The 27,250-nt window shown below is 41.7% G+C and overlaps 2 protein-coding genes across 3 annotated transcripts; both read right to left on the bottom strand.

Annotated features, from left to right (window-relative positions):
- Positions 1-2,781: 2,781 nt before the first annotated feature.
- On the bottom strand, positions 2,782-27,250 carry COQ10B (coenzyme Q10B). 2 transcript variants are annotated; one of them, XM_056111827.1, is made up of 6 exons: positions 27,023-27,250; positions 21,923-22,072; positions 14,556-14,748; positions 12,918-13,019; positions 3,519-4,647; positions 2,782-3,358 (listed from the first exon to the last, which is right to left on the bottom strand). In XM_056111827.1, the coding sequence occupies exons 1-5, from the start codon at positions 27,136-27,138 to the stop codon at positions 4,480-4,482; spliced, it is 729 nt and encodes a 242-aa protein (XP_055967802.1). In that variant the 5' UTR covers positions 27,139-27,250; the 3' UTR covers positions 2,782-3,358; positions 3,519-4,479. The 2 variants fall into 2 exon arrangements, with proteins under 2 accessions (XP_055967802.1, XP_055967803.1); XM_056111828.1 differs by lacking the exons at positions 2,782-3,358; positions 3,519-4,647 and adding an exon at positions 7,349-7,504.
- LOC130021068 (nucleolar complex protein 3 homolog) lies at positions 8,623-11,121 on the bottom strand. Its single transcript, XM_056111829.1, is given in 2 exon segments — positions 8,623-9,143; positions 9,145-11,121. Coding segments are annotated over 2 exon segments (2,166 nt in total). The 5' UTR covers positions 11,102-11,121; the 3' UTR covers positions 8,623-8,934.

Genomic DNA, 27,250 nt, shown 5'->3' with positions numbered 1-27,250 from the left:
ATATGGGGATTGAACCACAACTGGCTACATACAAAACAAGAGCCTTATCTACCGTACAATCTCTCTGGCCCCTGTAAATTATTTAATGATTTTGGGACCACACACAGTGGTGCTCAGGGATTGAACCCAGGTTGGCTGTATGCAAACCAAGCACCTTAACCCATATTCTTATCTCTCCAGCCCCAAAGTACAAACAATATTCTTTTATACTTGCAGTGCTGCTATACTTTGCCCACCATCAGCCTCAACATTAATATCCCTACACCAATTATCCCAAAGTACTTTAGCTACTTCCTTCCCCTTTCTAGCACCCTTAGATCACAGCTCTGATTGTGTCTTGTTGTTGCCAGAAATTACTTTTTCCTTTTTCCCTGACATTTGGGATTCACTTGATGGTGCTTGGGGGACCATGTGGTGCCAGGGATTAAGCTCCTCACTCCTGCACATGCCCTCTCATCTCTTAAGCTCTATTCCTGACCCTAAAGAAGTTTTATATTCCATAAAGTAAAAGGTAAAGGTAAAAGCCCTCCCGTTGATCGTCGATTTGCTCAAGCGGGCCCAGTAACATTGGAGACTTTGTTGTTACTGTGTCTGGCATATCGAATACTCTCGGTAGCTTGCTGGGCTCTCCGAGAGGGGCGGAGGAATCGAACTCGGGTCGGCCATGTGGCCACTTGTAAGGTGAACGCTCTACCGCTGTGCTATCACTCCAGCCCGATAGCACAGCGGGTAGGGCGTTTGCCTTGCACGCGGCCAACATATTCCATGAAGTATAAGTATCAAATAATGAAATAGTCATTCAGGGATTCTTTTGTTTTTCCCATTTTTTTTAAATCAGGAAGGCATTGGAGGTTTTTCTCTGAAGTGAGAGCAATTTTTTTTTTAAGGTAAGAATCAGGAAACTGGAAGAAGGAAAGGGACATCTTAGAATGATTGCATGGGAGCCCTAGAATTAGGGGATTAAAGTTGCACGACAATTAAGGAGAGTTTAGTTCAGTATGGAGCAAGATAAGGGGATGCCTGATTTTAAGTGACTTAAACACCAGATGTGTGTAATGTCACCAGAAGTGCAAATTTTACACCTAAAAGGTATGATCAATGAACCCTTGACATCAGAGTTCCGAGGTGGTTTCTTTTAATTCATCTTATTTCTTCCCTCTTGGTATAAAGAAGGCAAAAGTAGCTGCAAACTTCAGGACCGCGTGCAATTTAGCAAAAACCAAGGGAGAGCAGTTTCTCTCTGAACTTTCTTTCCAGAGAGGAAACTCTTATTTACCATAAGCAGCTCATTCATCTTCCCCTGATTCTACTGAGCAGATACTTTCAAGAAAGGGTGATATAGTTCTGTATTTCTTCACTGAAGACTCACTACCACACCAACTGCATTACATCCCAACCACTAATTTCAACTCTGAACCCAAAAGTCTACTGTGACATCTGTAATAACAATGGTAAAGTGCAGATTCTTAATTCTATTAAAAGGAAAGTAGAACAGTCTAAGGAAAAAAGAAAACAAAGCTTTTAATATTTGCTATTAGAAAACACCTACAAAAAAAGCAGAATGAAAAAAAGCAGCAGGGCCAGGGTTAGAGCACACGCTTTGCATGAGAGACGGGATTCAATTCTGGCACTACACTGAGTGCCATGGGAGACTTGAGAACACCGAGGTTCCTGAGTACTGCTGGATGTGAATCAAAAAAAGGTATATACAAACAACGGTACACAAACAACTCAGGCTCTGTACATACCTCATTTGGTTTGGGGGTCAGTGAAAAGTTCACAACCAAGTAGACTGTGTGAGTTCTTTTATGATATTACTGAGTTTTTGAGGAAAGCACAAACTCAAACTTATTGAATGGTGATGCATACAAAAAAATTGGGAGCATGACTGTGGTATCTTATAGACCTGAGAAAATGAAAGTATGACATAAGAAGGTTGTTGGGTATAGAATAAGAAGGAAGATCAATATTGATTAAAGATTAAAACTTTCCTAGTTTTGGTTTGGGGGCCACACCAGGCAGTGCTCAGGGCTTACTCCTGGCTTTGCACTCAGGAATTACAGCGGACTTGGAGAGCCATGTGGGATGTCAGGGATTGAACCCAGATTGGTTGTGTGGAAGGCAAGTGGCCTGCCTGCTGTACTATGGCTTGGCCCTCAGTTTTCTATTTAACATTTTTGGTTTTGGGCTACAACCAGGAGTGATAAAAGTTACTCCTGGCTCGGAGCTTGGGGATCGCTATAGGCTGTGATCAGAGAACCATATGGTGCCAGAAATAAAAACCAGGATCTCTCACTTGCAAAATGAGTGCTCTAACACTGAACTACATCTTTGGCTGTTTTGTGAAATTTGCGGGGTGGAGCAAAGCTAGGAGTTTAAAGTTACACACAGCTGTGTTCAGGGCTATTCCTGGCTCTGTACTCTAGAGTGACCCCTGGCGGTGCTCAGCATGTAGTGCTGAGATTCCAACAGAAGTTGGCTGTATGTAAAGCAAGTACCTTGCCTCTTGTATCATCTATGGCCCACGAGTTGTTTTGTTTTGGGGTCATACCCAGCAATGCTCAGGGGTTACTCCTGACTCTGCACTCCTGGTGGTGCTCAGGAGACCATTTGGAATACCAGGAGTCGAACCCAGGCTGGCTGCGTACAAGTCAATTGCCCTACCTACTGTATTATCTCTCCAGGCCCCCAGGTTTATATATATTTAAGACACAAATGTCATAATTAAAACTTACTATGCTAATTAAACAATGAAACAAAACAGATTTCAGTAATCAAAACAACTGTACAAAAATAAATTAACTTTATTAAGTTACCACTTCAATCTTTACATTGATTTGTTTACAAAAATATCAGTTTGAAATACATTATTGAAAGTATCACTGTGTCACTGTCATCCCGTTGTTCATTGATTTGCTTGAGCAAGCGCCAGTAACATCTCCATTAGTTCCAGCCAGCCCTGAGATTTTAGCAACTTCTCCTTACTCGTCCTTCCCAATGGTGCTGTACTGGAGGCTCTTTCAGGGTCAGGGGAATGAGACCTGTTGTTGTTACTATATTTAAAGTATATATAATAAATAGAAAACAGGGATGAAAGATGCTGGAGGTCTTATCAGCATCTTCATCTGCTGCCCACTATTGTAGACAAAATTAACATGTCATCAAAATTACTGAAAGAGCAGTCAAAGTACCTAGAAAAGGTTGCTAATCACTAGAAAAGTAGCTTCAAGTTCTGGACCAGTCACCAAAAAAGAAAACCAACTCACTATTTATCTGGGAACTAACCTCACTGTTGTATTAAATTACTACTATTAAGAACAACTTAAAAATAAGTAAATTTCAGGGAAACTTTATTAACCTAAACGTATATTAATTTAAAATTTTTTATAAAAAGTCTTTATTAAACTGGAAGCAAAGAAAAAGAAGAAAAGACAACTGGACGAAAAGCTCTGCAGAATCTTTAGCATCAGTTTTTAATTTTTAAAAATTAACATACGCTTGTTACATATAAAATTAACATGTATGTTAATTTTAATCATTCCATTAATGTTACTAATAATAACACTTTTTAATATTAACCTAGATTTTGTGGTGCCAGGGACTAAATCCAAGGCTTCACCCATGTAAGGAAAGAGCTCTACTGCTGATCTACACCCCTGCTCAAGATTTTATTTTGGGGGAAGCAAAATAGTTATTTCAAGAAATTAAATTTATGGTGGGGGGAGAGGGAGAGAGAGAGACATATTAAAGAACATGAGGGAAAAAGGATGAAAGCAAACATCTCAGGCAGATGAGATGTGGGGCAAATCTTCAAGGTAAAGAATGTACCAACAATATTTATTTATTGCTTTTTGGGTTACACCTGGCGATGCACAGGGGTTACTCCTGGCTCTGCACTCAGGAATTAATCCTGGCGGTGCTCAGGGGACCATATGGGATGCTCGGAATCAAACCCGGGTTGGCCACGTGCAAGGCAAACGTCCTATCTGCTATGCTATTGCTCCAGCCCCGCCAACAATATTTTAAAGTCAAAATTCTTATTTTAAATATCTGATGGCTAATCAAATACCCTAAGCCATGAGGAAGGTACTAAAACAATAAGTTAAAAAGTGTGAATTTAATAACTTAAACATGATGTGGTTAATATACATACTGTATTTTAACTGACCTATTTCAGAGAAAGTGATTATTAAAAAGTGTAAATTTAAAGTTTCAACTCTACTCAGAAGAGTGATGGTAGTTTTGAGCAATACTAATGACACTGTCACTGTAGATGTATCACTGCTAATGTATTACTCTGAATTACACTTAACTGAGTTTTATGTATATAAGGTTTCATTATTTCAAGTGCAAATTATCAATGGCTAATAAATAAGAGTTGGACTTCAATGCTTTTCTGACTTCTAAAGCAAATAATAAAAACATTTCCTAAAAGTAAACAGACAAGGTTTCAAGCAGTTGACCAGTTCCTTTTTCCCTTTATGTGTGATGAACTTTGTGGAGCATTAATTCCCGAGGTATATTTGTTTCTGGACCGTACAGCTTACAAGCTCTTCTTTCAAAGGCAGTCACCATTTGCTTTACAACTTCATCAAAAAATAATGTTGAAAGCTGAGAGTGTAGAAGGGAGCGGAATTCGAAAGAAATCTGTAGGAAAATGTTAAAAATTATTTTAGGAAACTTAGTTTTATTAAATCTCCACATTATGAAATGAGTTTATTGGCTCATAGTGCTGTACTGGTATACATACATGAGATTTTTGGCACCTCTCAGAAGAGGGAGTCTTATTTCATGCAATAAGCACTTTGAACATAATAAATTTCAGTAAACAAGGTCAATGACTCTCATTTTAAGCTATGAGTCTTTTTATTAAGAAACTGGAAGCAAAGAAAAAGAAGAAAAGACAACTGGAAGAAAAGCTTTGCAGAATGTTTATCATCGGTTCTTAATTTTTTTGGTTTTGGGGCCATACAAGGCAGTGCTCAGGGCTTACTTCTGGCTATGTGCTCAGGGATCACTCTTGGTAGGGCTTGGAGGACCATATGAGATACCTAGGATCAAATCCTAGTAAACTCTGTACAAGGAAAGTACCTTACCCTCTGAACTACTACTTCAGCCCCTAGCAGCCTTTTAATGTACTCATTTTAGATCTATTATACTTTTTTTTTTAATGTAGGAGTACTGCTATTTAGTAGATTATACTTTTGAAACTAAATGAGAAAATGATCCCGATGACAGAAGTAGCACCATGAGACATAACAGTAGAAAGAGATTACATGTCCTTGCACACATACATGTATTTTAAACAATCGTTTATAACTCAAAAGTACCCTTTGTCTTTTCAAGATATAATTCAAGAATGATTTGAGAACAGTACAGGGATCAAGGGGCATATAGCTTCATATAGCTGACCCTGGTTTGATCCCTGGAATCACATATGATCCCTCAGCACAGCCAGGAGTGATCTTTGAGCAGAAAGCCAGGAGTAAACCCTGAGCACCATTAAGTAAGGCCCCCAAGCCAAGACCTCCCCCTAAGAAAAATAGTATTTTTTGTTTTTTAAAGATTTTTTTTTTTATGAGCAGGGCACCACCAACATGGTCAATTAGGAAGGATCTGATTTTTTATTATTTTTTTGTTTTTTGGGTCACACCCAGTGATGCACAGGGGTCACTCCTGGCTCTGCACCCAGGAATTACCCCTGGCGATGCTCAAGGGACCATAGGGGATGCTGGGAATTGAACCCGGGTCAGCCTTGTGCAAGGCAAACACCCTACCCGCTGTGCTATGGCTCCAGCCCCAAGAAAAATAGTATTTTAAGCATCAAATATTAATAAACTTTCTGGGGGATGTGTCAAGGATCAAACTCGGGGTCTAAACATACATAGCATTTTTTTCTGCCACTCAGTTACATCTACAATTCCCCCAGTCTTTTAAAAAATGTGTAGGATAACCCTGCTTTGTCTTGCTTGCCACAGGGAGCTTAGGTTTATTGGGTAACACCCATCACTGTGGGCTGGAGCTATAGCACAGCCAGTAGGGTGTTTGCCTTGCACATGGCCAACCCGGGTTCGATTTTTCCGTCCGTCTCGGAGAGACCAGCAAGCTACCGAAAGTATCCCGTCCGCACAGCAAAGTCTGGCAAGCTCCCTGTGGTGTATTTGATATGCCAAAACAGTAACAAGAAGTCTCACAATGGAGACGCTCGAGCAAATTGCTGAACAACAGGAGGACAGTGCTACAGTGCTACCCATCATAGTGCTCCAGAGGCACTCCCATTCCTCTGTGTTTATCTGTAACTTCCTTCCTTGTGCTCTGCTTCCCCAACTAGTCAATCACTTTTATCTCCTAATCAGACTCTGTTAATTTATAAATATTGCTTTTCTCTTCTCCTTATGTCCTTTGCATACTTTAGAGCAATGCCCTTTTTGTATAGACACAGGAAGACAGTTAATAGTATGCTTTTGTAACTTGGCAGTTAATTGACTCCAAATAATATTCACTCCAGGGCATCTGTTTTCTTGACTTAAGCCTCAATTGCCCTTACTTCCTAGTACCCCAAAAGCAGGATCCTAACAAGGAACTGGATGAACCCAGGGCAAGCTATGAGCTACCCTGGCATTGAAATGGGCCAGGCCAAAGCGCCATAATACTTTACTATAAGTTAAGAGCATCGTCATGGACAAATTCTGTCATGATCCAAAAAGTAACAACTGGATTAGGATGCTGCTAGGGTTAGGAAAGACTAATTTGACCTGATCACTGTAGTCTAGGATCTATAGCGAGATGTCTCCAGGAGAGCCACCCTACAAGCTTAACGTATCTCTTACTGTGTCCATACAAAATGACTATTATTATTAATAAGTAGAATTAAGATGAATGTTTTAATGGTTATTGGACTAAGGATAGAAGATATACACCCCTAAATGGTATTTCCCCCTTAAGCAGATCACCATGCTGGATGAGATTTTGTCCTAGAAGCTTCCCCTGAGGGAAGGACTTTACATATGTTGTTCATATTACAACACCTATGTGTAATTGCTACCCCAACCCCTCATAATTTTGGGCAATAACTAAGACTGTAAGAGTGGGCTCGGGAGGTGGAATACAGGAGGATTATAGGAGTGGGTGAGACTGGAAGGAGGCAGAGGGAGACAAGATTGGAATAAACTGCGACTGATCACCAATCAGCCTGGCTGCCCTGTTCCCTCTTTCCTGCATCTGTTGGTGGCAGCTGCAGGCCGGAGTGGGGAAGTGGCTCAAGACCACCGTATACATAAGGCAGGGAGAGAGTCCACGCCACACACGTTTATTTTGCGGTTACACACTTTTTAATCTGAAATGGTTTTTAAAGATAAAGGGGCATGTAGTGACAGTACACTTGGTAGAGCACTTGTTTTGCACATAGCTGACCAAGGTTGAATTCCTGGCACTCCGTATCGTCCCCAAAAGGGACCTCAAAACACAGAGCCAGGAGTAATCCCTGAGCATCTCCAGGTGTTACCTGAAAACAAAAATGTTAAAACCATTTGTGTATTCATAAAATGAATAAGAAGCCCGCGGCTCTCTGTTGCCTCTCTCTCGCCGCCTGCATTCAGTGGTTTCGGGCCACTTCCCCACCCAAGACAGCCGATGCCAAGGGCGGATAAAGGAGGAAACAAGGGCCAGGCTGGTTGGTATCAATTGCAGTTTATTCCAATCTGGTCTCCATTCTCCTCTGACTTTCTTCCCCAAATCTCTTTTCCTTCTCCTAGACTCCCCTTGATCCTCCCTGATCCCCTGGTTCTCCTTGATTCCTCTCCCCCGGAACCCTGCTCCTAAATTCTTCTCCTCTACGACGTTATTCTCCCCTACATACTTCTCCACATTCTTCTCCTCTGTCCCTCTTGCTAGTCTCTCCATGCTCCAACTCACAGTCCTGGTCTCTCTAGTCTCTCGCCCCTCCAAACCTTGGCAGTAGCACAATCAACATATGAAAGCCCTTCCTGATCTCCTGCAGCCAGATCTGCTCAAGGGTGAAATACCACCTAGAGTGTGTCTCTCTTTTCCTTAGTCCAATAGTCATTTAAGCAATTCACCATAATCCTACTCTTTAATAATATTAGTCATTTTCTATGGACACAGCAAGAGATACATTAAGCTAATAGGGTGGCTCTCCTGGGGACATCTCCTATAGATCCCAGACTACAGCCCTCAGGTCAGATTAGTCTTTCCTAAACTTAGCAGGGTCCTTGTTCAGTTGTTTCTCTTTGGATCATGACAGAATTTGCCCATGACCATGCTCTTAACTTATAGTTAAGTATTATGGCAAATGGCCTATCCTGTTTCGATGCCAGGATAGCTTACAGCTTGCCTTGGGTCCATCTAGTCCTTTAGTCAGGATGCTACTTTGGGGGTGATAGGAAGTAAGAGCAACTGAGACTTAAGTCGAGTAAATATGACAGATGCCCAGGTGTGAATATTATCTGGAGTCAATTAACTCCCAAGTTACAAAAGCACAGCATTAGCTCTCTTCCTGTGTTTATACAAAAAGGACATTGCTCTAAAGTAAGTTATACAGAGGACATAAGCAAAAGAGAAAAGCAATATTTTTTTTTCTTTTTACACTGTGCTTTCATTTTAATAATTTTAGTAAGTTCTGTTCCAAAGAACCTTTGGAAAAAGCTATCACTTGATATGTATACTGAATTTTTAATTTAAAAAAATCAGAATAGAGAAGAAATGCATAAACAGAGGTAGGGAGAAGTTTCTTCTTTCTAAACAAAATAATATTTTTCTGAATTGGGATGGAAACCTCCTATACCCAAAGGGTAATTCTTCCTCCTCCATTATTTCTTAAAGATTTTCTCTTGGAAAAAAAAAGTCCCACATGAACAGTATATCTTCTGTACAAACACACAAATATACAAGAAAGTCCACTTCTTCATTCTTCTACTACTGTAGGGATGTTTTCAAATATTTGGCAAAATCCAGAGGGAAATGAGTATCAACTTCATTGCAATGTCTTTTGATTTGCTGATTTAAATCTTCATTCAGTAATGAATCCCCTGGTAAAGCTTTATCCTTCCTTTTGGTGTTTGAAGATTCAACAGGAGGATTGAATGTCATTGCTGCCATACTGTAAATCTCAAAAAGTTCTACAGCTGATATGCATCAATATCCTGTTGGTTGCTAAAATGCCAATGCTTGAGTTTGGAAGAACATGAAGAGCAAGAGTACAGAGGCGCTTGATGAAGGCAAGAGCTCGCTGCAAAGAAACCTGCTTTCGGCGCTTGGTTAGCATGACATCAAGGCACTGGAGCACAATCTCAACACCTTCGTTGGTAGCACCTGCGTGTAGCTTGAACAGTGTTTTATAAAGATGTGTATAGAATTTCATTGGATCGATATTCAGAACATCACCTTGCCCAGAAAGTATATGAAAAGCAGTCTGGACACAGTGAAAACTTTCTTGATAGCTTAGGTTACCAGACTCAATGAGAGAATGCAGAACTATTAATAAATCATCAAAGAACTCCACATTGATAAGATGAGCAAACTTGGCAAGACCTAGTACTGCTGGCAGGAGAGGTGACCGCTGGGCCTTCTTCAGTATTCTGAAGTATGTTACAAACACAATGTTCAAAGTCTCTGTGTGCAGTTTAAGTTTTTTCTCCGTACTCTCTGAAGCTTCTGCCTCCCGAAGTTCTCGTTCCAGTTTCTCTTCTGCTTTCTTCCACTTTCTCTGCATTCTTGATAGAGTTTTTCTCTTTTCCTTAAAAGTCATGAATTTTTTTGGTTTATTAATGTCCTCGGTATCTTTTTTCACTTCGATTTCCTTGATTCTTAGACACAAGAATGTTTTCAACATCTCTGGTCTAACATCATAATTTCTGCCTTTCACAAATCCAGATATCACTTTGATTACACCGAGGGAAGCTTGGCCTAATTTATCTTGTTTAAAGAGCTTCTTGACTGCCTCACAACACATTTCAGATATCGATTTTGACACATCATTCATGTGAGGGACAATCAATACAATGATGTTGTTGTGAAAGTTGAAATGAGGTAACGCCACCAACAGTTCACACAGACTCTTCACAGCCACCTCTGCCAATCCTTTGTATGCCTTTAAGGAAACCACATTACTTTTCTTCAGTTTTCTTTGCTTCCAGTCTTTAACCATTTGTTCCAGGTTCTCCAAATAAAACTTGTATTGGCTAACTAAGCCTTCTTCAAATTCTCTTAGCCTTTGAGTCTCTTTGCGGATCTTAATAGATTTTTCTGCTTCTGTTAGGGGTCGTATTTTATATGAAGGAGTAATGTCTTTAAATAACTCCATTAGAGAAACTACTGCCAGCTTTCGAATAGTAACAGCCACATCAGGATCCTGTTCCATGAGCATGGAACGTATTTCTTTCAATTTTTTAATATTATTTTCTGGATCTGATAATATTGCAGATGCTAAGGCTGCAATATGCATTTTCTTTTCCTGTAGTTTTTTCTTCCTTTCAATTAAGTGCTCCTCTAGTGTCAGTTCTCTAATGGGTTCTTCAATGATCTCTTCTTCAAGTTCCATCTCTTCTTTGTCCTCTTCATCTTGATTTTCAATAACTGGCTTCTCCCTAGTCTGTGGGATTATTCCACTTTTGTCTTTGATAGGAAGTAAGTGAATCAGTTCCTTCTCTGGTGCAGTTTGAAGAGTTCTTGGTATTTTTTCATATTTATCTATAACACTCTCATGCTTTCGTTTCTTGGCATGAACAGGCTCACTAGAAGAAAGATCTCTTGTTAGAAATGATGCTCTTTGTCCTAAATCCTTCATTAACTGTAAGTCATCTTCATCCATCATGTCTAAAGGAAGGGCTTCCTCTTCTTCCTCCTCTTCCCACTGGATCCTTTTGCCTGGTCGTTTTTCCTTTGGGTCCTCCAATGGAATGGGTCTTTTAGATACAGCATCTTTTACAGCTTGCTTTAATTTCCTCTGTTCTTTACGGTACTTCTTGAGAGTACTTTGTTGTTTAAACTGCTTGTTTTTTAGCTTGTTTTCAAGTTTGACTTTACTTGTCTTTATCAATTTCCGGAAGCTTGGGACCTGTTTTTTATTTCTTCTCGCCTTCATCCTTGGATCGGAAGCGGGTCCAGAGGGGAAAAGCAATATTTCACTTACAAATAAATACAAAATCCAGAGTCCTTAGAATGATCTGACCTTACAATTTACAGGGTCTGATTTGGGGATAATGGTGATTTACAGATACGGAAGCAGAGAACAGAAGAGAGGTTAAAGATAAACACAGAGGAATGGGAGTGCTTCAGGAGCACTGTGGTGGGTGTAACCCAATGAACCTCACTCCTTGTGGCAGAGGAGAAAGCACAAACCAATGTTATCCTACAAAAAAGTTGCAAAAATTGGGGTTCAAGTGGTAGAATACATGCCTAATATATGGGAAGCCCAGGGTTCAATCCCCAGCACCTTATGGACTCTTCAGCCCTGTAACATATGGCCTTGGATCCTTGAACACTGTGGCTATATCCTCCACAACGAGAAAAAAAAAAAGATTTCTGGACCAGAGATTGTATAGCTGGTAGGGCATTTGCCGTGCACACAACCAATCTTAGTTCAATCACCAGCATTCCATATGGTTCCCTGAGCCTGCCAAGATGATCCTTGAGCACAGAGCACAGACCGGGAGTTAAGCCCTGAGCACTGACAGGTGTGAGGCCCCAAAACTAAAAAATACATAAGGTTACAATAATAATAATTTTTTTAGATAATCAAATACAATAATACTAACAAAAGACTTGTAGATTTTATGCAGCCAAAATTTTCTTCATTTTGACTCTGATGACAGCTATCCACTTAAAACTTTTCTGCTTTTAGGTAGTCTTAACAACTTTTCTTTTAAAAAAAAATTTTTTTTTTATTGAATAACTATGAGATAGACCCTAAATAGAATAGTTTTTTTTTAACATATCATCCACATTTCCATTTTAATGTCTTATTAAAATCAAAGTGCTACTCTTCATTTCATTTCATCATCCTGTTATTCGTCGATTGCCTCGAGCAGGCCCCAGTAACGTCTCTTTCATCCTAGCCCTGAGATTATATTCACGGCTCTTTAGGAGAATGAGGCCCATCATTGTTACTGGTATTTGGCATATTTGGTACGCCATGGGGAGTTTGCCAGACTCTGCCCTGTGGGCAGGCTACATTCGATAGCCTGCAAATTTGTCCAAAGTAGGAATGAGATAATAAGATGTCATAAAAAAAGTTCTGATAAGATGTCGCGCGGCCGCAAATGCAGCCGCGCGGTTCCGGGACTCGCGTGGCTTTGTCCCTCTGCCAGTACCTTCATGTGTGCGAAGAGTGGTCTCAGCATGGTGGTGGCTGGTCCTGGAGGTCTTCGGCTGCCGGAGCCCCGGTCGGGGCGGGGAGGAAAGCTCAACCCGCTCCCCTCCAAGGGGTCCCGGCGAGGAACACCCAGGCGCGGGGGCAGAAGACTGCACTGTTCTCGTCCGGGATCTGGATTTTATTTTTAATTTTTTTTTTTTTATTTTAAGAGTAGCACTAGCACAAAATCAAAGTGCTACTCTTAAAATAAAAAAAAATTAAAGGATGGAGTAAATTGGTGGGGGGAGGGTCTTACTGCTGGTTCTGCACTCAGGAATGACTCCTGGAGGGCTTGGGGACCTAACAGCTAGGTTGCTGAGGATCAAACCTGGGTCGGCCACATACAAATCAAATGCTGTACTATTGTTTCAGCTCCAACTACAGATAATGTTTGTATCAACAAACCAAGGTTTGTCTAATGTTATTCCATGTGTAGAGGCATTATTCAGTGGTGTGGACTGAACCAGGGGCTTAAACATGAAAGCATGTACTCTAGTACTTTGAGTTGTCTCCTGTCCCACCAAATCAAGTTTTATTAGGGACTTACTGAAAAATCCAAGGTACAAGTTCTTGGGTAACTGGGAAGACCTGGACTGAAACGCCAAACTGTCTCCAAGTGATTGAAAAGTCTCCCATCAGTACAAGATGCCTAAAACAAAATGAGAAAAATAAAAATCATGATTAAAAAAAAAAAACTATGGCTAAATAGCATTTAGTATAGTCTAAGAATAACTTCTCTAAAAAGTAATTGTTATTTTTTGGGTTTGAGGACACACTGGGTGATACTCAGAGCTTACCCTTGCTCTGCTTTCAGGATCATTCCCGGCAGGGCTCAGTGAACCATAGAGAGTGCTGGGGATTTTAACCTGGGGGAGCTTACTGTAAGGCAAGCACCATACCTGTGGTACTATCTCAATGGCCCCTGGTCATCTACTTTTTATTTCTGGGGTCACACTGAATGCTCAGGGTCAATTTCTGGTTCTGTGCTCAGGGGCCCCCTCTCACGGTGATGTGTGGGAATACACATGATACCAAAGACTGAACTGGGGGTGTTGCATGCAAGAAAACTACCTTAACCCCTGGTGCACTTTCTCTGTGGCCCTTATTTACTAATTTTTTAAAAAGTACCACATGTAAGAATTCAAAAGAAATGGGTATTAAGTTATGGAATGCTGCCTTTGTGTACTTTTTTCTCTGTGTAAAAAAGAGACAAGGGTGAGATGGTAAACATCTCATGCAACAGTACCTGGCCTTGCAATTCCTAGTCCTTGCACAAGTTTACATTATGTTTTTCACATTTACATATTTTTCTCATCTTCTCTCACATTTTCCCTGTTCTCGCTTAAAAATATATAAACATATATATAGATATATAATGTGTGTATAAAAACTATTTTGCTCCAGTATTTTGTTAATTTTTTTAAAAAAGTACAAAAAAAAAGTACAAAGATTAAATGATTTCTTTTGTGTTTTGCTTTTGGGGCCACACCCAGCAGTGCTCATGGTTGAGCACTGGCTCTGCACTCAGGGATCACTCCAGGTAGCGCTTGGGGGAACCATATTGGGTGATAGGGATCAAACCTGGGTCAGCCAAGTGCAAGGCAAGAGCCTTACCAATTGTACACCTCTCTGACCCCTAAATAGTTTATTATCTTTCCTTTTTGGGGGGAGTTGGTGGGAGGGCACACCATGCAGTGCTCAGGGGTTTACTCCTGGCTCCAAGCTCAGAGATCACTCCTGACAGGGCTCAGGGGACCATATGGGGTGCCAGGGATTGGACCCAGGACTGCAGTGTGCCAAGCAAGCATTCTACCCACTGTACTATTGCTCCAACCTCTTTCTTTCCTCCTTCTTAAGTTTAGGGAAATCTGCATACTTATCAGCGCTTGGGAGTTACCACGAGATAGTCAGGATAGTCAGGTGACCCAATGATGCCAGTGAGCACATTCAGAGCTCCTGCATGCAAATCATGTGCTCCAGCCCACTGAGCATCTCTGGCCACCTTATTCACTTTTAAGTGGTGTTGAGGATTCAACCTGAAGCCTCAGCCATGGAAAGCTGTGCTCTAGCACTGAGTTATAATGCAACTATCTTAGGGAAATTTTTTAGAGCTATTATACCTTAACCTGTTTAATATAATTAGTATTGGGAACAATTTTATTAAGAACAATAAAAAACAAATTACCTTTACCAAATGAGGTTTCACCAAGGTCACTACAGATGTATAGCGCTCCAATACAGGTGGAAATCCAATTTCTAATCGTGTTTTGCAGTATCCAGGTCTCTTTGATATTATATCTGATTTTTTACACCAAGGTACGAAGTGCTTGTAATCTTCCATTCCTGATACTACATCATACATTTCCTGCATGGAGTATCTTAAAAGAAGAAAGAAATATTGTTAACTAAGTCTAGTTATACGGTTTATATATACTTTATATATGTTAACACTTATGTATAGGAAGTAAGTCATTTGGTACATATATTGAATAATGTTCTGGGAGAAATTACTTCAAACCAACACAGAAACTCAGGGGGAGGTAAACATACATATATGATAGAACAAGCTATTTGGTAGTCTACAAGTTAAATCTCACTTCAAATTTTACTTTTTTTGGCCAGAGGTGCTCAGGGGCTACTCCTGGCTCTGTGCTTGGATACTGCTCCTGGAGGGGCTTGAGGAACCCTATAGGGTGCTGGGACTCAAAGCAGGGTCAGCAGCATCCAAGGCAAGAATCCTGCCCTATGTCCTATCTCTCGGCACTCATATTTTAGTGGCCAGATCTAAAAAATAAAGATTTGGGGAGAAAAAACTGGAAGCAACCTAAATGTTTGCCTGCAACAGACACGTTAAGAAGATACAGGGGACTGGAGAGATACTAAAGTGGGTAGGGGGCTTGCCTTGCTTACAGTTGACCCAAAATCCCACAAGGTCTCCCCCAAAAACCACCAGGAATAATTTCTGAGCTAGGAGTAAACCCTGAGCACCACTAGGTGTGGCCCCAAAATCATAAAATAAAAATTGCATAAATGAATAAATGAGCAAAAGGATCAGGGGATGTGGCTCAGTGGTGCCAGCATTTGACCTCAACACCACACACAAAAAATTTAAATAACAGGATCAACATCTGGGCCAGAGAGATAGTATAGAAGGTGAGGAACTTGCGTTCCACGTGGCTGCGACCTTGGCTCAAATTCCTGGCACCTCATACGGTCACCTGAGAACTACAAGGGGTCATCCTGCTCATATAGCCAGGAAAGCCCCCACTGCACCATAGGATATGGTCAAGTTCCTCCAAAAACAAAAAATTAAGGGGGTGGGGGTATAAAGAGAACATTATCAAATGCATAAAGTTTATTAATATGTTACGGAAAACAAAAATACCACAAACCAGAAAGGACATATACAATTCTATTAAGAGAAAAGTATCTATTTCTCCCATATTAAACATTTAGTATCTGCATTTTCCTAAAAATAATTATCGAGCACAATCTTTATTATGAAGAAATTATTTTTTAAAGTTCTGGAAAAATACAGCTTAACAGTTGTCAAATAAAGAGCCAGAGTGATAATACAGTTGGTAGGGTGTTTGGCATGCATGGGGCTGACTTGGGTTTGATCTTTGGCATCCCATATGGTCCCCTGAGCACTGTCAGGAGTTGGTTCCTGAGCTTGGAGCCACTAGGTGTGGCACCCAAACGAACTGTTGTTAAGTCAGAGAAATGAATGGGGGAAGGGACCAGGAAGAGCATAAAGGGAGAAAACAATACGTCCACATGTACAAGGCCCCGAGTTTGAACCCAATACTGTAAAGTCCTGAGCACCACTGGGCTGAAGCAACTGCACCAAAAGGGCCTGAGTACTGACCTGTCAGGCCCTCACAGACAGGCCAACACCACAGAGTGGCTCCCTCAAGCTCTGTTGGAGAGGGCCCCCTCCTCCCCAAATAAGCATGGGCAAGACTAACTCTTTAGTATATACTTCACTGTAAAGTTTTTACAGAAACATGTAACAATTTTGTAATCAGAAAAAGAAAAGAAATGATTTAAACTGATCTCTTCCCATCTCTTCCCTGATGCTGCTGCTGTGATGATGGGGGCTGGGTTGGTGTTTATACAACTAGTCACTCGGCCTATCAGGGCTGCACATACACCAGCTGCAATGTTTGCACATGAGCTCACCAGGGGTTGCACTTTGCACTTCAGAAGTGCATCACTTCCAAATATTCTAGTTGTAATGGTCACTGGGTGGCATTTCTGGCCCCAGTCTTTGTGGATTTGAGCTGAGGCTGCTTGCTGGGAATCAGTCACCTCAACGGTGGTGATCACCAAAACCTTGCCATGTGCAGGAGCTGACTCTCGGACTCAGCCACAATGTTGGGGCTCCCAGGCAGCAGTCACTAGATCACACCTGGTACATGTGAGTGGCAATGGAAATCATATCTGCAACCTTACATCTGCAAGGCAGGCACTGACTGCCAAAGTGCCATCCTAGCATCCCAAATAAGCTAGTTTAAAACACAAAGAAACGGGGCTGGAGTGATAGCACAGCGGGTAGGGCTTTTGCCTTCCACGCGGCCAACCCGGGTTTGATTCCCAGCACCCCATACGGTTTCCTGAGCACCTCCAGGAGTAATACCTGAGTTCATGAACCAGGAGTAACCTCTGTGCATCGCCGGGTGTGACCCAAAATGCAAAAAAAAAAAAAAAAAAAACCCAAAAAAAAAAAAACCAAAGAAATTTTGTCATTCTTTTTATCAGCCAGCACACTATTCTGACAATCCAATCCTCAATGAGAAAATACAAAGTAAAATGTCAGGAATACATTATAAAGAATGCAAAAGGCCAGGGATCCTCCCATGACAGCCAGTGTAAGCCTTTCAAATGGGGACAGGAGAGGAGAGGAAAATACTGGCTATCAGCATTATTCTGAAATTATTAAACCAAAGAACGAATTACAAGGCACGTGTATATTTCATATATATATATGTGTGTGCGTGTATGTATATATACATATACATACACACACAATAAAAATTCAGAGGAATTGTTAATCAGCAGCTAATATGACCATCATTCAGAAGAGAATCAATTCAAATTTCTTGTTATAAGAGATAGTTTGTGAGTTGAGAGATAGAACAGAGGTTAAGATGCTTGCTATGCATCCTGCTGAGCCCCTTCCGATCACTGCACCACATGGAGTCACTCCTCCTGAGCACAGAGCCAGGAGTAGCCCAATATTGCCAAATGTGACCCCCAAAATAAAAAACCAAAATAAAATAAAATGTAGGTTATTCTAAAATATGTTTTCAAAATTTTATTTTTTCTATACCAACAAGAGCATGACAGAAAACAGTAGAATAGAAACGCAAAATACTGGAGACTGGAGTGACAGTATATTGGGTAGGGTACTTGCCTTTTAGCTGGCTGACTCTGATTTGATCCCTGGCACCCAGTATGGTCCCTGGAGCCCTGCCAGGTGTGATCCTTGGAGTAAGCCATGAGCACTGCCAGCTGTGGACCAAACACCAAAACCAAAAAACATATGGGGCCAGATAGACAGTACAGTGCGTAGGATGTTTGCCTTGCACACAGTGGACTTGGATTAAATCCCTGGCAAGTAATATGGTTCTCAAGCAAAATACTTAGAAATAATTTCATTTTTTTGCATGACAAACATGCATTTAGCCTTGTGAGCTATCTCTCTGTCTGACCCTACATAAATTGCCGTCAGACAGAGATAGCTTTGTTCTCCCTGAGAACCAAGCCAGAACTAGCCCTCAATCACTGCAGGTGTGACCCCCAAGCCCAAGTTTGACTCTAATACGTAATAAGCCATGCGGCCTTGGATAGATTTCTTATCCTATTAAGTTCATTTTTTAAAACCATAATTTTAAAATATCAGCTAAGGGATTCTTTTGAAGGTTAAATGAAAAAAATTTCAGCACTGTAGATGATGCTTAATAAGCACTTAATCAGGGTTGAAGAGTTAACTCAATGAATTAAAGGACATGTTCTGTTGTTGGAACTTTTGATTTAAACAATCCTAATCCCATCCTGGTCCTCAAACGCCAGCTGGTCTGGCCCAAAAAACCAAAACCAAAAATAAAAGAACAATGAATTTAGCATGAAAAAGGAGGAGAAATAAGCACACAGGGTGGGAAAAATAAGCTTCAGAGGCATGACATTTAATGTACAAGGTCTTTCTGAGCTCGTTACTTTTTCTCAGGTCCCCCATTACGTTAAAATGGGAATAATACCTCATGCACACAGCTACTGCAAGAACTTAAAAAACACCCAAAAGTGCCTGTTCAATGGCAGGTATATCGTAAAAGGAAGCTATTATTGGTGATTCAAAAATGCAGCAGGCTATTTTAATATTTAATTTCTTATTCTTTACATATGATACTTCTCTTTTCAACAGATTCTAGCTGTGGCAAAGACAAATATATAATAAAAGCTTTGTTCCTGCTTCAGAAGATGCTCCTATAGGAAATTAACACCTCCACAGGGACGACTACTGAGGTGCCCCAATTTTGCATGGATCACATGACTACAACTTACCATTGTGACCATATAATATCTGGGAGAATGTAAAGTGTTCTACAGTTCAAAATCAAGTGTATGCCTAGGTTCAATCCATGGCACCCACCCCACCCCCACACCCATTCCAAAGCAATACAGGGCAAACACTTTTTTTCTGGGGGAAAAACAACATCTCCCAGGGGTGTTTGGATTACACAAGGCAATACCCAGTGAAGCAGAAGACAGAAAGCCATAAAATGCTGGAGACTGAACAACAACAACAAAAAAGGCTCAGGTATGCCAAGCACGCAGCCCACTTGATTTCATTCCCTGAGCGCAGAGCCTGAGATCTGAGTCACTGCCAGGTGTGACCCAAAAACAAAAACAAAAAAAGACAAAAAACATAAAAACAAAACCCAAACCAAAACTACATACCACTAACCAAACAAAATGGTTGCTTAAAGATGAAGACAGGGGACCTCTGGCTACTCAACAAAGTACTTAAGCCATGATTCCAGAGACTCAGAAATAAATCTTGGAACCCAGCGGCTTTTGGCAGAAATGTGTCCAGACTCCACATTAAGTTACCGGCCCCGGGCCTCCCCAGGTGGGGAAAGGTAACGATCCACCACCTGTTCCCCATGGTGGCTCTGGATCCGCCATCTTCCAGAGGCCAATGGACATTTAGGTAGAGGCCCACAGTGAGGAGACATGAAGGGCCTCATGGGATGGAGGCGGGGTTAGCCCTTTCCTCCCCTCCCCAAAGAGACCTCCGAGTCACAGCCCACGATGGGCTCTCTGGCTACTCAACAAGCTGCTTAAGCCATGATCCCAGAGACTCAAAAATAAATCTCAGAACCCAGCAGCTTTTGGCAGAAATCCCTTCAGATTTAATTATCAAGATTTCAGAATTCCAAAATTGCATGGCTGTACAACATCAAAAACTATTCATAATCAGCAATAGAAAACAAATTGTCTAATGTTGCCTTTTCTACAGATCTGAGTGTTGTTGTAAAATCCCAAATAATAATGGTGGGTCTAGTCTTGAAATATTGAATGTAATCAAAGTAGAGAGAGAGTAATATGGAAATCATCTGCCATACAGGTAGGGGGAGGGTGTGGGATGGGGGGTATCCTGGGGTTCTTGGTGGTGGAAAATGTGCACTGATGAAGGGACAGGTGTTTCATCATTGCATGACCAAGACTTAAACCCGAAAGCCTTGTAACTGCTCTCACGGTGAATTCAATAAATAAATTTATATATATAAAAAGAGGGCTTACTAGACAAACTGGCAGGCTACTGAATGTAACCTGCCCACATGGCAGAGTCTGGCAAACTCCCCGTGGTGTACCCAATATGCCAAATACCAGTAACAATGATGGGTCTCATTCTCCTAACCCTGAAAGAGCCTTGAATATGGCACTTTTTAAAAATATCTCAGGGCTAGGATGAAGGAGACGTTACTGGGGCCTGCTCGAGGCAATCGATGAATATAAAAAAAGATGAAGACAATCTTTGTCTTTAAAAATGCTTACATTCTCACTAGGGGCAGGGGTTCGATCCCTGGCATCTGTTTCATCCCCTGACCACCTCCAGGAGTAATTTCAGACTGCAGAGACAGGAGTAACCCACGATCCTCCCCAGTATGGCACAAAAACAAAACCAAATAAGACAAAAACATTATAAAAATCACTAGTTGGATGGAGCCTGAGTTTCTGAATCATGTATCTGGAATATCCATTTGAACATTCAGGAAGAAATAAAAGTCTGGGTTTCATCTGTGTAGTTTCTAGTATCACTTTAATTAACATTAGTGACTAGCTTACAATAAAAGCAGATTTTGTGAGAATTGTCATGGGAAAAAAATGAGTGAAAACTGATGAAATGTAGTCTTGTAAGAATTCATGTAATACTATTGAACTGTCCGGAAATAAAGGACCCTTGTTGAAACTGATGTTGGTTTTGTCAAAGCATAGCTTCTCTATTCTCTGCTATATATATATCTATATATATATCTATATATATATATATATATATATACACACACACACATATATCTGCTATATATATATATACACATACCCCTTAGTCAGAGCCAATCCTAGGTCATTGCCTATCTGCATAGAATAAAGCTATACTCACTACTGTGGGGCTAGAAATAACAGTATAGCAGGATAAGGCACTTGCCTTGCAGCAACCACCTGCGTGCAATCCCTGGCACTGCATATGATCTGGAATCCTACCAGGAGTGATTCCTGAGTGCAGAACCAGGAGTAAGCCCTGAGAATCAGGTGTGGCACCAAATCCATAAATAAATAAACACTGTTGATGGCCATTTAAGTGCTACAATGACAGAATTCAACAGATATAGCAGAACATATTATTTAGAGAAAATGTTTGCCATCTTCCAGTTCAATGGTGGGAATCCCTCTATGTCTCTATGTACCAATTTACATATAAATATGAGGCAGTGACATAAACATCTATATGTTTTATGGAGCAATAGCACAGCGGTAGGGCGTCTGCCTTACAAGCGGCCAACATGGCTGACCCGAGTTCGATTCCTCCGCCCCTCTCGGAGAGCCCGGAAAGCTACCGAGAGTATCTCGCCCGCACGGCAGAGCCTGGCAAGCTCCCCGTGACGTATTCGATATGCCAGACACAGTAACAACAAAGTCTCCAATGGAGACGTTACTGGGCCTGCTCGAGCAAATTGATGAACAACGGGAGGATCGTGACTGTGAGTATGTTTTGCATCAGTTTATTAGTATTTATAAAAAAAGAATAGCAAATAGAAATGCAGGTACTAAATAATTGCATTACTTCTTCAGCATATCAAGGTTTAAATCTATCCCTAAGAGCTACCACATAATTGTATTTACTCAACAAATATAAAACAAGGATTATGGAAAGACCAGTCTAGAAAAATCAGAATTTCTAAGATAATTGAGAAAAAAATATAAATGATACACTATAGAAAATTATTAATGTACTCTTTTAGTAGGACTATTAAGTAATATACAAACCCGATAATCCTCCTCTCTGAATATTCTTTTCTTTTCTTTATTAGTGGTGCAGTAATTTTGAAGAAATTTCTTGCATATATATCCTTTGGCAAAACTGAGGTATGTAGAGGAAAAGTTCTGCTCATCAGTATACAACAGGAAGCTAAGTATCTAAAAAGACAAAAATTACTAGATGTAGAGTTGACACTGAAAATTCAGAGGTAATATAATCCATAAATAGTAAATAAGTATCACATTCTAGAAGGCTTTTAAATTACAGACTATTCCTGAAAAAATATATAAACACAAACACAAATATAGACAAAGAAAACTAAAGAAATCTGATTACAATTAGGGTTAGAAGCTTATAACACAAAAGGTATGTTTATCATAAAGATGATTTTCAGCCTGTGGTCACATGAAACTACTTTTCTTGGGGAGGGGGGACAGTTTGGGCAACACCTGGCCATACTGAGGGCTTGCTCCTGGCTCTGAGCTCAGTGTTCACTCCTGGCAGGCTCGAAGGACCACATGGGGTATGGTGATTGAACCTGTGCCGGCTGCATGCAAGGCAAGCTCTCTACATACTGTACAATTGCTTTTGTCCTGAAATTACGTATTTTTATCATAAGTCTGCTTTTCATCAACTATCTTACAACTTTTCTTTTTTCTTCTGGGTCGCATTTCTCAGAGCTCAGGGATTGCTCCTGGCACTATGTTCAGGAATCACTTTTGTTAGGGTTTGAGGGACTATATGGGGTGCCAGGGATTGAACCCCAGTACTCTATATACAGGCCAGCACCCTACCTGCTGGGTTCTCTCCAGCCCCTATCTACTCAGGTTATCTTCTGAACAGGCTCCAGAGAGGTTCTTTAATTCTTTTGTGTTTGGGCCACACCCAGTGATTATTCCTGGCTCTGCACTCAGGAATTACTCCTGGCAGTGCTCTGGGGACTGTATAGGAGGCCAGGTATTGAACCCAGGATGGCCGAGTGCAAGGCAAGAGCCTTCCCCACTGTACTATCATTCTGGCCCATTAATTCTTGGTCTTCTCTAACAAAATTTAAAATTAGGTCTCATCCTGAGAATGAAATTTGGTGGGTCTATAAGAACTTTTGCTATTATTTATCTTCTCCATTTCAATGAATACGTGTAAGAATATATGGCCAGAGCTGGAGGGGACAGAGCCTAATGTGTTGAGCAGATTCTGCGTGCAGGCTTGAGCCTGCTTGTGTTTAGAACATAAGTGGTTCCAGGGACTAAACCAGGCTCAGCCATGTGCAAGGCAAGCTACTTAGCTCCTGTACTCTTTGTGTCCCCAAGTCCCTGCCCTTAAACGTTTTTAGCTATTGGGCTGGAGCAATAGCAAAGTGGGTAGGGTGTTTCACTTGCATGTGGCCGACCCGGGTTTGATCCCCAGTATCCAATATGGTCCCCCAAATACTGCCAGGAGTAATTCCTGAGTGCAGAGCCAGGAGTAACCCCTAAACATCGCTGGGTGTGACCTCCCCCCAAAAAAAGTTTTAGCTATTTCCTCCACTTTTTTGTTGTTTTGGGGGTCACATCCAGAGATACTCAGGCCTTACTCCTGGTTCTGTGCTCAGGAATCACTCCCAGCAGGGTTCAGGGAATCATATGGAATGCTGAGGATCGAAACTGGGGCTGCTGAGTGCAAGGCAAGCAACCTAGTCACTGAACTATCGCTCCAGCCCTAGAACTTTTTTACTAGACACCTTGTTACCTATTGTTAGAAATTAATCATGTAACAAACACTGTATACAGAGATTAATAACTTTCTGATAAATCATATCCTGAAAGACAACTTCTCTGAGATAAAATACGATATAAAGAAAAATAAGACCTTCACTTTGAAATAGGTAAATGGGGGTTGGAGTGACATAAAAGCAGATAAGATGTTTGCCTGGGTGTGATCCCCGACATCCCACATGTTCCCCGAGCACCGTCAATAGTAATTCCTGAGTGCAGAAGCCAGGAGTAACCCCTGAGCATTCCTGAGAATGGCCCCAAAACAAATCCCAAAAACAAAAAACAAAAATTAAGGTAAAATTATCACTGTCACTGTCACTGTCCTCCCGTTGTTCATCGATTTGCTCGAGCAGGCCTAGTAATGTCTCCATTGTGACAAATGCTACTGTGTTTGGCATATCAAACACGTCACAGGCAGCTTGCCAGGCTTTGCCAGGCGGATGAGATACTCTCGGTAGCTTGCGGGGCTCTCCCAGAGGGGCGGAGGAATCGAACTCGGGTTGGCCATGTTGGACGCTTGCTAGGCAAATGCCCTACCCGCTGCGCTATCGCTCCAGCCCAAGGTAAAATTATAAAAAGGAAAAAAGGAATAGGTAAGCAGGTGTAGGGTTGATTAATAAGCTTACTTTTTCTAGTAAAATTCTGAAATTATGGGGACGTAACATACCTGTTGTTGCTCAGACTACTCCTGGCTCTCCTCAGGAGGGATCCTTGGCAGTGTTGGGTGACCATATGTAGTGCAAGAGATCTGAATTGGGGTCAGCTAAATGCCTCCTTACCTCTTGCAAATCCAGTCCCATGATTCTGAATTTGTTTATTTTGCTTTTTGTGTCACACCCGGAGATGCACAGGGATTACTCCTGATTCTGCACTCAGCAATCACTCCTAGTGGTGCTCAGGGGACCATATGGGATGCTGGGAATCGAACCTGGGTCAGCCTTGTGCAAGGCAAATGCCCTGTGCTATCGCTCAGCCACCCATGATTCTGAATTTTGCCACAGATTCATGTATTGTTTTCTTCCAGCTGCTGTACACACTCCATTCAAGAAACCTTATATAATTGAAGTTTTTTCTCTTGGCAATGCCAGGAATAGAACAGAGAGCCTTATATATGCAAGGCATGGGCTGGAGTGATAGCACAGCGGTAGGGCATTTTGCCTTGTGCACGGCAAGCCCTGCTGAGCTGGGTTCGATTCCTCCACGATTCCCCTGCCCCTCTCGGAGAGCTCTGCAAGCTACCGAGAGTATCTCACCCGCACAGCAAAGTCTGGCAAGCTACCCATGAATATTCAATATGCCAAACACAGTAACAACAAGTTTCACAATGGAGACGTTACTGGGCCTGCTCGAGCAACTCGATGAACAATGAGAGGACAGTGCTACAGTGCACTCTATAACCGTTTAAAGGAAAATTGCTGCTCACAGGAAGATAAATTTTCCTGGGAAGTTTGCATACTATTTTGGAAGGGGGTGGGGAGGGTGGAGAGATGGCTGAAGGAGTTTCTCACATCATTCCCAACCATGCTGGAGGAACCATAAGGTACCAGAGAAGATCTTTGAATCTCCTGCAAGCAAAACAAACCCAGTCCTCTGAGCTATCTCTCCAACCCCTGCATGTTATACTTTATATGTAGTAATGAAGGGGCCAGGAGATAACTCAAGGGTTAATGCATATTTGCATGCAAGAATGGGTACTGTGTGTATGGTGGGGGGAGGGGATGTCTTCTCCAGCACCATATGGACGAGAAGCAATACCTCAGTAGCACCTGGCATGATCCCTCAAAATAAATTAAAAGATAAAAAATTCCCTACTTTCCAGACATTATCAGTAATGTCTTTTCTGTTTGCTTTTGGGCCACATCCAGCTGTGTTAAGGGTTCCCATCTGACTGTGTACTTTGGGATCATTCCTGGTGATCTCAAGGCATCATATGTGGTGCCAGGGACTGAATTTTGGTCAGCTTCCTGCAAGGAAACTGCATTATGCCCTGTACTCTATCTCTTGGCCTTATTAATAATGCCCTGAAATGCAATATGGGGATTCATACACATATACAATTAAGCCATAAAATAAATATTACATTAAATGAGGAACATCTTTTTTGCCACTAATCTTCCAATACTATCTTAAATATTCTATCATGATAAACCCGTTAATGCATCATATGGGGAATGAATTCATAAACTCCCTCTTTCTTCATTACCATAAACAGTATATAATCACCTTGAAACTCAAGTTTTCATTTGTGAAAAGCTCTTTTTAATTGCAAGCAACATTTACTTGCAAACCAACATTTTACAATAGTAATAAAGAGAGATTTAGAATATGCTAGAGCACATTCTGCTATAAGTTACCTAAAAATTATTTCCAGAAGTCGTAAAATGTTGCTGTCATATATTAAGGATATAAAATAGTGAATACTATTAAATACTATTCAGTCTAAAATACTAATCCGCCAATATTTTAGTTCAAACAGTATGTCTAAAAGGATGTGGAGTTGGCTGGTTGTTGATTTTTTAACCCAGTGAATCTAAATGTCTTGGAATTCAGCGACAATCGTGCTTTATTCCTTCTTCCCGTAATATTGACAAGTGAATTAATTTAATCTCCAGCTTTAACACTGAAACTTAAGTAATCTTCCAAGTGAAAAGCAACTTTAAGTGGAGTACCGAATCCAAGTTTCTAACTGCGTCTCAACCACCACCCACCAAAAAGGAACCAACTAGAAACATCAAAGGCAGATGTTCAAGGTTACAGAGAGGTGATTAAAAAACAATAACAACAACAACAACAACAAAACCCATGTCCCATAAGTGGGCTAATACCGTTTTGCGAGTATCAAAGGGCGGAGAGGCAAAAACCTCCAGCAAAAACTGGGAAAGAGTATCTGGCGATCTTGAACCGAGGAAAATTAAGGGAGATCACCCCCCCAGGTCATCAGCTCCACAGGCCACCACCGCAGCACGCTGTGGGCACTTCGGGACCCAAGCAGCAGGTCCGGAGGAGAGGAGACCGGAAGTGCCCGCGTCTGCCCTCGCCGGGGAATAGCATCCGCGGCTGTCAACAGCGCTCTGCCGAGGCTTCTAGCGAGGTCGGGGAAACGGAACAGACGCGGAAGCAGAGACAGAGCTAAGGGTCCACGGGCGCGGAAGGATGCCCTCCGCGACCGCGTCTCCCCAAAGCCCAACGCTAAAGCCCCTTTTCCCTTCCACACTCAGGAAGTCCGGGCACATCCAGTCCGCCCCGCCTGAATTCAAATCTCCCCCAATCCTTCCACTCGGCCGAAGCAAGCGACCCCAGGTCATCGCGATGACCCACCCCCACCCCCACAACCCCGCCCCCGTAGTTTATTACCTGACATTTCGCGCAGGTCGCTGTGCCGTGGCTAGTACTCCGGTCACTGCTGCCCGCTTCAGAGAACACCCCGACACAACCTTTCTCAGGGTCTGCTGACCGGCTTGAGCTGCCATGGCGGTCTCACAGAAGCCGGTCACCGCCGGACCCGGGACCGAGCCAACGGCGCCGCCCTCCTCGGGACCGGCCGGGCGGCCTGGCTCCCGCGCCTTCCAGCCAATCGGCGGG

This window comes from Sorex fumeus, unplaced genomic scaffold (assembly GCF_029834395.1).
Source record: "Sorex fumeus unplaced genomic scaffold, SorFum_2.1 ptg000014l, whole genome shotgun sequence".
Lineage (NCBI taxonomy): Eukaryota > Metazoa > Chordata > Mammalia > Eulipotyphla > Soricidae > Sorex > Sorex fumeus.
Note: the sequence above shows the minus strand (reverse complement) of the source record. Positions and strands in the feature narration are given on the sequence as shown.